Raw genomic sequence first — 11,639 nt, 5'->3', positions numbered from 1 at the left:
AAAGATCCTTCATTGTTTTAACTGTAAAATACATATCCCTTGTGATAGAGAATACAACACAGTCATGCTTGACCGTAAGCTGATTGAACGCGATGTAAATGAAACCATTCAAATGAATGCATTGAATGAATAACAGTTTTCAGTGGCTTACATATTCGTCTCACCAGTTCAGAAAACAATATGCTCGTGCATGAAGTGTTTTGCTAGTGCTTGCTGGTGAAATTGATGCATGTACATATTTATCAATACACTGTTTCGAGACTAGTCCTGTGTGAGTTGACGATTTAGTAAAATGTCTCACAACCAGTTATCTGATCCCACAAAATGGCAAAACGACAAAAGGTGATATGTCCCTGAGACTGATTACAAGATGTGTTAACGTTTGTCACAGCGTCATCAGCAAGTTCCTGAAAGAAACACACCAAGGCAGGTGAAGTCAAGGTTATCTGTGATCTAGGTTGATTCACAAAGGCCGATTTGATGGATGACAGACAATCCGGGTTTAATTACCCACGTGGGTACAGTGTGTGAAACCCATGTCTGGTGTCCCCCGCCAGGGTGTTGCTGGAATATTGCTAAAAGTGACGTAAAACTAAGCTAACTCACTCACTCACACAATCATACACATTGCATAAAGTAAAGCTCACTTCAACGTCTCTCTTTGCCACCAAGACGATTTAAAGGCTTATCCCATGTTTATAGGTGAGATTTCCGCATTACCATTGGCGACTTGACAAAACACACATGCCACTGAACACTAACTGGCTGAGTTCAAAATTGAGTTCAGTGGATAAATATCATATTTACATGCATACATAGAGTAAACGATGGCGCGAATGACGAATTCGGCATGTGTCAAAATGGCGTGATTTACGACGTGCATAATTACTGCCGGTCAATTCAGAAATTCTATTTTACCTGAAAACATTATGTTAGACTGAGTAACAGAAGTGGAGGAGACACATTTGTCCTTTTGGCATCCAGGAATAAATAGAACTGAGGTGTTTTCGGTGATTGTTTTCACTTTAAGTTTGTTTATTGTGCGTTTAGTCACTGCAGAATAGGTGAATGTGACACCAAACTGGTTCAATCCTACAATAATCACTTACAGACTTCCATTCTCTCTTTAAGCAGCAGCGAGGAAATGGTATTTGAGTAACACGGCTTGTGTTGTATGACTGTGCTCCGCTATTTCTGGCTGAAAAGACAACCGAGCACCTCTGATTGTCTCTAACGTCATCAGCAGTGTGACGTCACTGTCACTGTACAAAAGGCGCCACGTCAGCTGGGTGAACCTCGGATCAGTCTGAGGTCACACACTGCAGCGACATGTAAACTGACAGTTTGTTGTTGTCTGTTTCACAATTCGCGATATTCTCAGAACAAAATTACATCAGAATTATGTCAAGACGGGCGACATTTACGTACAATCACTCATAGTTTATGTTTACACTCACTTCACAATTTTCTTACCTAATCATGTGAAGCTACAAACACAAAACATGACAAAATGTCTGAAAATACAGTCAACCGTTTTTATTTATATTCACAAGAAAAAACGGAAATCACCTGAATCGTGACACACGACTACGTGAACTGTGAACACGTCAGTGTCAGTAACGACTCTGTCTCTGTCCACACCAACTCTGACTTCAGTGTGCACCGCGTGACATCAGGAAATCCAACACTCGCTGATGTCGCAAAAATTGCCCGCGTCTCGCGTAGTCGGCCGCTGTGTCCCCGTCTCTGTTCCTGGCGTTGACGTCCAGTACCTCCAGGGACAGGATCAGCTTCGCGGTCTCCAGGTGTCCACCCCAGCAGGCAAAGTGAAGGAAGTTGTTACCGATACTGTCCACCAGTGACATATCAGCCCCTCTACTCACCAGGAACTCTACTACATTCCTGTGTCCGCTCCAAGCTGCCAACATCAATGATGTCCTTCTGTACCGTCCTCTACTGTTGATGTCCATCACGTTCAGTGACATCATCAGCTTCACGGTCTCCAGGTGTCCATTATAACAGGCAAAGTGAAGGGCGTTGTCACCGACACTGTCCAACAGTGACACATCAGCCCCTCTACCCACCAGGAACTCCACCACATCCCTGTGTCCATTCCGTGCTGCCTCCATCACCAGTGTCCTGCTGAACTCTCCCCCTCTATAGTTGATGTTTAGGTGACCCGCTGACAGGATCCGCTTCACTCTCTCCAGATCACCGTACCCGCTTGCGGAGAACAGGTCGCGGCCTGCAGTTGGTAATTGAGTCCCTGCAACACAAAGTAAATAATCTACACCAGGCATCTTTTTTCACACATCTACGATGTTTACATCATGTTGATACGTGACTCGGACATTGCTACGTCATTTAAACAATTCCATCATGGCTGACAAACAATCCAACATGACGGGAATGTCAACATGTGGCCTCTGGAATTAACGATGGAGTGTTTAATACATAACCTTCTGTTAGAGTCAGATGTTGTAGCATTATTGTGTGTACGACTAGAGAGAGATTTTTATTGAACTTTACAAGGTGATAGCGTCAGTACAACTGCTACTGCTGGGATTTGCATCTACCGTTATAATCAGAGCCTTGTGTCGTCACTGGCGTCGGTGGAACCGTCTTGCTGGGTGTCAGATCCTCGCTCGCGTCAGTGGTGGAGGCTGAAACAGGGAACATGTTGTTCAGAAGACTATACGAAGCACATAAGCATTTCTACTGCTGGTCTGTTTTCGCCTTTCCACATATGTTTTGCCTTTCAATATTATGCATGATTGATTTCTAAATGCATATCTTATGGGAAAATGTGTTAATCATTTTTCATTCCGTTTGAAGGAGATAACTTTTAATAGCACGAAAAAAGCGACGCTTCCTAATATTATTTTTTTACAGTTCCCAATTTTGTCATTGACACCATCGATCGATACCAAGTGAGATTTTTCTTGACTCAAGTCAAAGTCACCACGGGCATATACATCAGTGTGGTAAATGCAGGGAGAAGTAAAAACTGAACTTCCTGCCTGCTGGGTTTTCCCACCTACCCTGTAGGTCTTGTGTCGTCACAGGCGCTGGTGGAACCGTGGATTTCGGACTCGGGTCAGTCGAGGCTAAAACAGGGAATATTTTAATCAGAAAACTATACATGGTGCAAAAAATAGTTAAAGTATTATGACTACTTGCCTCAGTTTCCGCTTTCCACAAATGTTTGGCCCGTCCATATTATACATGGATCAAGTCCAAATACATCTGTTATCTGTTATAAGAGAGGTGCTACACATGATTTGATGTGTGGAATGGAAATTTCAGTCCCTAAATATATTTTCGCAGTTTGACTCAGGAAATGTAATAAGCTGTCCATTATCTTTTGACTGTGATAACAGTTGACGTACTGATCTTTGTGGAAATATTGGAATTGTATAGATGGCTATAGATGTGCTCGCTTCGATGTAAATATGGCTTCTGCGCATGTCAGTCAAATACACTTCCGGGAATCCATAAAGAGCAGTTTACCTGCTTCACACAATGTTTACACCCAGACCTGTGTTTAGCCTGTCACCGACGGGGGACAATGGAAGGCCTGGGGAAACATGACAACGCAGGATTTCGCTTGAAACTTGTTATATTGATCAAATTATGTACACTTTCTTACCCTTAACCTTGACCTAGTGGCATATACCTCTGTCACTGGTGACTTTATGAGATTATCTTAAATCTGTCCAGTCAAATCTTTCATTTCAAATGTATTGTGTTTTTTACTCGGGGCTGCGGCATTGCATTGAAATACACCCCACTGTAGAACACGGCCAAACGTATCTTTGTGCATGTCTGCAACATGTTTTCAATATCAGGTTTCAAGTCAATGGAAAGTAGATTATGGAAGGGCAACTATGCTTTATTTTCGTTGTTTCTAATATTGATACTGACAAAGACAACCGACATTTCGATCTTTACCACCACACACTGCTACGTGTTGATATCTCTGTCGTTTATCAAAGGACACTGCTTCCAGTCTCAAAGACGAGAGTTTTAAACACGAATTTTAGTAATGCTCCAAAACATCAATCTAATCGTTAGTAATCAAAGGCAAATCCCATGGCGTTCCTTTTCTCTGATTGGTCAAATCATGACGCACGTGTCGAATGTTCCAAATAAGGTAGTGGGCTACTACGAATGCCACAACGTAAACGCCTACGGGTGTTGGGTTGTATTTTTACTTGTCACTTGATTTCAGCATTGTTTATTTCACTTGCCTAGCAATGGCTGTTAAGAGAAAGGTGTATGATGACCTGTATGAGTTGTGTAGTTGTGAGAGAAAGTCGATGGATTGGTTGGAAGCGTTTGGTTTGATTGGAGATGTTTGTGTGAAGTGTGTGAAGTATGAAAGTGGGAGTATGGGAAAACGAAAGGATTTGAGTCGGAGGGCTATGCGTGGCGTTGTTAAAATAAGAAATGCAAAAATAACATTGTAGCAAGGCGTGATTTTGGGGTGTTTTTAAGGTCATTTGTTCGGTTAGTGAAATCATGAAACTGACATTTTATTGGAATTATCAAGTGCGAGATAATTTTTTGAAAGGGCAGTTACGTCTGATCACGCTTTGGTTGACTGGTTGAATTATTGCAGAGATGTGTGTTTGCTTGCGGTGGAACAGGAGAATGAGATGATATGTGGGTCAGAGGTTGAAGTGGATATTGATGAGAATAAGTTTGGGAAGCACAAGTTTCACCGAGGAAGGCGAGTGGATTTTGTGTGAGTGTTTCGGGGTACCGAGAAAGAAAGTAACAGGATGTTTTTGGAGAAGCCTGATGCAGATACCCTTTGAGTGTGCTGAGAAAGTGGGTGTGACTGGGATCAGTAATTCATTCAGGTTGTTGGAAGGCGTATGTAGGACTGAATGAGGTGGGATGTGTACATGTGACAGTAAATCATAGTAAGGAATTTGGGAATGCAGAGAATGGTGCGTGCACTAATAAAACTGGGAGTACGTGGAGAGCAGTGAAAGCGTCCCGGCCCAGGTATGGAACAGCGAAAGGACTGTATGATAGCTATTTTGTGGAGTACATCGTGAGGAAGAAATATTTACGTCGTTCCGATGATCCTTTTGTTACGGTTCTTACGTTTATCCGCTGTGTGTGTGAACCAACAAAACCCTTTAACATAACTGAACCTGAAAATATAGAAAATGATGACCAAGATTCGGATGAATTTAATCCAAGCGGAGATTTGTTCTTGTAAGTTAAGTGAAGCGTTTTGATATTAGAAATCTTACCTGTTTTGAATATTGGCAATGGAATGGAAATGATACGTAATATGTAAAAATAATGTAGGGGGGCGTCTGCCACGTGTAGACAGACATTCCCCAACTCAGTCAGGGTGTGAAATAGAGATACCCTGATACAGTGCACCCTGCTTATAACGTATGTTTTGCTACGTGTAGACAGACATTCCCCAACTCAGTTTAGCCCCCTGGATGCCAGAGGGACATATCCACGTCAACCCTCACTTAAAATTCTAAATATATCAAGCACACAAATATAATTCACAGTTTTGATTTCTGTGGGTAATTTTCTGTTTTGTGTTACCATTCACTATTATCTCAGACAAAACTAAAGTGATTACAATTGTCTTTCAAAATGAAATGTCAAGACCGGATAATAACCGGCTGTGCTGAATTTTAAAACAAAATACATGTAGCATAATAATGATCACTGATATCAGGTTTCCATGAGATCATTACTGCGGTTGCCGATGACCCAGAGTCGGTTGAGATGTTTTCCACAATACACTTACACGAATGCCGAAGTGCGCTTTCCGCCATCTTTAATGGTGTTTACAAAATCATGTTTGGCGAAAGTCGGTATTGAGACACCAAATACATCATGTATATTTCATTGTCAGCTGCCACAAATGCATCAGTAAGTGGGCGATCTTTTCGTAGCGAGGGGCGATAACTGAAAAGAAGACGAAGGCGCTGGCTGTTGTAAGTTTACTTGCATTAAATTTCATCATAGGCATTAAATCTCAACGAAAGAAAAAATTAGAGATACACCTCCAACCAGCGAAGTACTGAATCGATCCCTAGAAGGTCTTTCTCGCCAGTTTGTGATTATTACACTAAAATACACTAAATTATACTAAAATTCCGCATAGAATGTAACAGCTATAAATTACGTTTTGAGCAGTAGTTCCCCACTCCTCTGAATCCATGTTGGTTTTAAATGCTGATGCTACTGCATATTTTTATACATACTTACACAAAAGCCGTACACCTGTTATCTAAGCAATTAGTCGGTTGAATCAGAAACACCCGTCATCATAGCTTGAAATATAATGCTTACCCCACTTAAAGCTCTTTATATAAATAGTCATTTAGAGAGAATTGTCTCAATGAACAACATATAATTCTGACCACCGAAGCGTATGTGTATAATATAATTACATTACACATGTTTTTAGTGTTTGGGTAACATTAAGTTGACAAACCATATAGTATCTAAATTTGTACACGTTTTCATTCTGATTTTCACTGAACAGTTCTTAAAGAAAACTTTAGGTTTTGTCTGTAATTAACACAGAAAATGTGATTAATATCAAATATATCTTTTAGTCGCCATAAATTCGAATTTAACTCCACAATTATTCTATGAAGATATGTTTATGGATTTATTTATTTTATGAGAAATTCACTGGATAATTTGTACAATGACTGAATAAAGTCATGCATGTGTAATGTAATATTAAAGTACACATGCACCAACATACAAAAACTCTGTAGAGTGCAGATATAATGTAAAGTGGGAAAGGTGTTGACTTTATAAATAAACGTGTATGAGAATTTAGAAAAAAACAGTGTTTTGCAATAAAACATGAATAGCTAGGTTTACAAAGAAATAAGATGAGAGTTTTCATTATTTTTATAATAATCTGATCATTGGGAAGACAAGATGTATGCAGACACTGCAGGAAAATGTAAACCATTTGATGCTGAAAACACTTAACAGTGACATTTATTATGCTGAAATATATTATCAATATGAATGTATGTATTGTTTAGTTCTGTAATGAAACACAGCATTTGGAAAGTGCCCTTGAATATGTACTTAACCTAATCATAGTTTTGCTTCTTCTGTGTCTTAAACAGTATATTTAATAAATTAATATTTTAATATTATTTCCCTCTATTAAAACTTAAGAAATCAAAACATTTTTATTTATATCCGTAATTCAGGATAATGAAAATGCAGTCACTGTAGAAGTTTGTTGAATTTTTATGCATTATTTATCCATACAGTGATTTTATATTTCATGCATTACAAACCGTTGCCCTCATAAAAAAAGTAGATTTTAGTTATGCCCATGTTTATCGTATTTGAAAACTGTCTACGTGAAGGCAATGACTGACATATTTCGTGTCCGCTACTGGTACAAAAATCTCAATCCCATCTTATACAGCCCATGAAATATACATGACAAGACTTTCGGTGTTTCACATTTCATGTGCCACATCAGCCCACCGCTGTAGTGTATTACATGAATGCAGCCATGTCGGGCGTAATACTAAAGCGATTTGAGTATGTACACATACCGTGAAAATACACTTCAATTTTAAACGTGTGATACTGAGACATCTCGCGCCAGATTTAAATTACAGATTGCATTACTTCAACAAAACGACAGAACATGACAGTTGATTCTACCTCTTCGAACTGCCATTTCGCCATCCAAGGTGCATCGTAGAATCATGGAATACATTTTTTCAGGACATAACACTTGATATGTCGTGGTAAGAGGGAAAAGAGATACGGTCAATGCACCGGCGTGAACGCTACCAGTGAAGGCGAAAGCTACACTGGTCAACTGTCTCTAAGAGTAATAGTAACACATACGGCATACATTGCGCATACGACATGCGCTGTCAGTTAAAGGTTGGACCGTCCGGATCAGCGCACCTAACGGATTATTGAAGGGAAGATAAATTCAAAAAGATTCCGCATTCCCCGTACGTTTTAGAATTAAACTACAACTGGTCTTTGTCATCAATACCAACTCTCTAGATGAAATGTAACGAAAGCTAATTGATTTGAAAAGGGACGCTGTGTTCGAAAGACTGCGCTTGTTTCAAATGTAAACAATGTAAAATTCCGATTTTACACTGCACAGCATGTTCTGAAATTTTACTACATCCAGACATCTATTCATTGCTTGTAATGGCTCAGTACCTTTAGAATATGTATGGAAAGAGCATTGTAGCAAGACATAGGAAATTAGAAATACATACAATGCAATGATTTGATAACTCAAAGGAATTACACAATGCCATTTAGAAAGTGATCAGGTATGTCATATTTGGAATTACACTTTCTTAGTAAAGTACAAATTCTAGTACGATATCCGCGTCGCGATAGTTGAGCGGGCTAGGCAGATGACTTTGCGTGCTGGCGATTTGGTGCCTGACTCTGAGGGTGCTGGTTCAAATGCCGGACTGGGACTCAGCCCAAAAAAGTACTAGAATTTGTATTTTCCTAGGAAAGGGTAATCACTAATATGACATAGGTTAAACTCAAAGAAATCATCAAAGTTTCCTTTCAGCGTGACGCCATGACTGACGCAAAATCACGCAGAACGACAACGATAATGATCAGTATTTCTGGCTTCTTATCTAACTTACAATTAAACCGATCAAAATGTATAAATAACCCCAAATAATCAATATTTAATATATTTATCTCATGTTTATGTACAAAAGGTTCCTGAATCAAGGGAAGAGTCCTCACATAATCATGTGTACCCTTGTCTGTTAAGCCGCTATTTTGGAAGAAATAGATCAACGGTAGGATGTCATCCGTCAACATCGTTGTACATGTTAGGCAATTTCTTTCAGGTGACGGTCTCGGCATCAAGGGGGCTAGGTGTGAAGTACATACCACGAAACAGTGCTCTCTGGTCACCATGTATATTGTATTTATGTGCGAGAGTTCATTCACTATGCACCTGCGCCATATAGAACGGTCAAGAAAGTAATGACCTGGGTTTTTTTTCTTTCAAGAAAGTAATGACTTGTTTTCTTTTCTTTGCCAACAGGTCTCTAACTGTCTCATCTGGTTATATTGCGTCGTGGTTTAAATTTCTCCTCGACAAACGGTGGCAATGTAACGTTAACCAGTATATATTACAGCTATGTTCAGATACAATAGCCATAAGTTGCCCGTCTATTCAGAATACCATAGTCTGAGTCAGTCATGTCATGATTGTTGTGTACTGAAAATAAATGAAAGTAAAACGTGGGTGTGTGGCTGTACATGCTAACTGTGCACAGCGTTTACCACTGCATCACCCAATAGTTATAACCTGGTGATTTATTTCATCAGATTCCCGACAAATATACCTCTGCAATTAGAATGTTTATCAGTGAAGAAATTTTAAGACCTAATTCGCAGCCTTGCACTGCCTGACTCCCCGAGTTAACTTCCTCCCACTCTTGGAGAACTACTTGGTGTAGTGTTAATCATTAAAGGGTAATCCCAAAGTAAGTTCTACCAGGACATTCTAAAAGTGTTGGCATTCACGCATAAGCATGGACACAATCCGGTGTAGGGTTTCATTCAGTATGAAGTTCAGATTTCTGCCATACTGAGATTGCTTTTTACATACAATGTCCTGTGTGTAGCTAACCGGGGCTGTGCTGGACAGGTTTGACCTAAAGGTTCTGATCTAGCAACGCCAGGTCTTCTAATTTGATGTCAGTTAGTAAGTTTGCCCAAATATGTATAGGTGCAGAGGTACGTTAGTGTGAACACAGCAGAGTTGACATTCACCATTTTCCATCAGCGTTAAATACGAGAGAATTACTGTAGAACTCATGCCGGGGATTAAACTGATAAGATTGGAGCAAGCTGGGCGGAGGTTAGATATACAGAATCGTCAATGATCTTGACACACTGGCTAAGCTTGATCTTTGGTGTGACTTTGTCTCTCAAACAGACATTAGACATGTTGTAGTGTATCAGTGACGAGAAATAAAATCTGTTTTTAGTATTGATTGAGCGTCTGCTCAGAGACAGTTGTCGTTGCTGAAGTCACAACCAGATGTTACTCTTGAGATGAAGATAAAAGTACCGTTCTTGGTAGGGCTTATATACACCGGGTCTTTACTGCTGACTCCACATAGATATGCCTTGTAAGCTTTTGGGTGGCTTTACTTGGTAGCCCAGTTTTTACATATCTCGTAACTTTTATATACACTGGTCATGCCTGCTAACGTTAATATGCCTTGTAAGCCCTTGGTTGTCCTTACTTGCTAAATAAATGCTTACATGCCTAAGATGTAGGTAGTGTTCATTTGCATGCTAATCCAACGTTTACATGTTTTGTAAGTCCTAGGTTATCAAATAAACCCCATTTGTTCATGCCTAAAACTCCAAGTTAATGTGTACATTAACCCTTTTGCTGCCATGCCAGCCTAATCCTATGTTATCATGTGAACCCAAGGCTGAGAAACAAATCAATGTTATTCTTATTATTTCGGTCGCAATACCAGAATAAAATCTTAATTGAGCAACAAATCTCTGCTAAAAGTCTCACCTTCAGTCGTTCCAGGATACGTAGTGGTTGAAGGCTCTTTGATCTCTTTCCCCATCCCATAACAGCTTGAATTCAGCGTCCCAAAGTCCTGTGTGAGGACAGTGAGTGTCTGGTTTGTGTCAAACAATTCACTAATGGTTTGATTCAGCTGCATGTTTAAACTCCGAATGTCTGTGTATGCGTTTGTCCACATTTCCTGTAAGCCATCCCGGTATGATTTTATTTCCTTTTCCATGACCATACAACTGGTATTCAACGCCCTGAGGTCCTGTGTGAGGCCAGTGAGTGTCTGGTTTGTGTCAAACAAGTAAATAATGGTCTGATTCAACTGAATGTTTAAACTCCTAATGTCTGTGGAAACATTTCTCTGCATTTCCTGCACGTCCTCCCGGTATGATTGTATTTCTTTTTCCGTCACCACACAACTGGTATTTAGCGTCCTGAAGTCCTGTGTGATTCCAGCGAGTGTCTGGTTTGTCTCGAGCAGGTCATCAATGGTCTGATTGAGTTCTGATCTCAATAACCTTGCATCTGAGGTTGCTCGAACTACTGTCTGATTCACCTGCTGCTGTAGAGCCCGGATGTCTTTGGTCAACTCGTTACGTTCTCTTCCAACACTTTCTCTGTAGGTGTCTATTTCCTGTTCAACATGTCTTAAGTCTTGTGTTATTGCTTGTAGTTGTGTCTTTATGTTTTGTTCATTGTCCTTTAAGCTGTGAACCTCATCGAGAACGTGTTCACTGATCGGATGCCCAGTATCATATTCAATTAGGTAGCTTGTAATCGCTTGTTTGACGAGATGTTGTATCAATGAAGGAAGGAATGTTGAAGTTAGTTCTTCTTTCAGTGACTCCTCCCAAACCTTAAACTTGTTCATCAGTTTAGTCTCAGTTTGAAATTTCCAAGCGGTAAGGTCATGTTCAACCCCTCTCACACATGGAGTCAGTTTTGCTAAACTGTCATCAGCATGTACGTCTTGCATGCCGCACAATACAAGACTCAGGAATACAAGTGTTGATAGGTCCATAGCTCAGAACTGCACGCACATGGGAAGGCGACT

The 11,639-nt window shown here is 40.0% G+C and overlaps 1 protein-coding gene across 1 annotated transcript; it reads right to left on the bottom strand.

Annotated features, from left to right (window-relative positions):
* Positions 1-1,513: 1,513 nt before the first annotated feature.
* LOC137259920 (uncharacterized) lies at positions 1,514-11,639 on the bottom strand. Its single transcript, XM_067797564.1, has 4 exons — positions 10,580-11,639; positions 3,042-3,107; positions 2,577-2,663; positions 1,514-2,266 (listed from the first exon to the last, which is right to left on the bottom strand). The coding sequence occupies exons 1-4, from the start codon at positions 11,604-11,606 to the stop codon at positions 1,653-1,655; spliced, it is 1,794 nt and encodes a 597-aa protein (XP_067653665.1). The 5' UTR covers positions 11,607-11,639; the 3' UTR covers positions 1,514-1,652.

This window comes from Haliotis asinina, chromosome 13, assembly GCF_037392515.1.
Source record: "Haliotis asinina isolate JCU_RB_2024 chromosome 13, JCU_Hal_asi_v2, whole genome shotgun sequence".
NCBI lineage: Eukaryota > Metazoa > Mollusca > Gastropoda > Lepetellida > Haliotidae > Haliotis > Haliotis asinina.
This window is presented reverse-complemented; position numbering and strand designations above follow the sequence as displayed.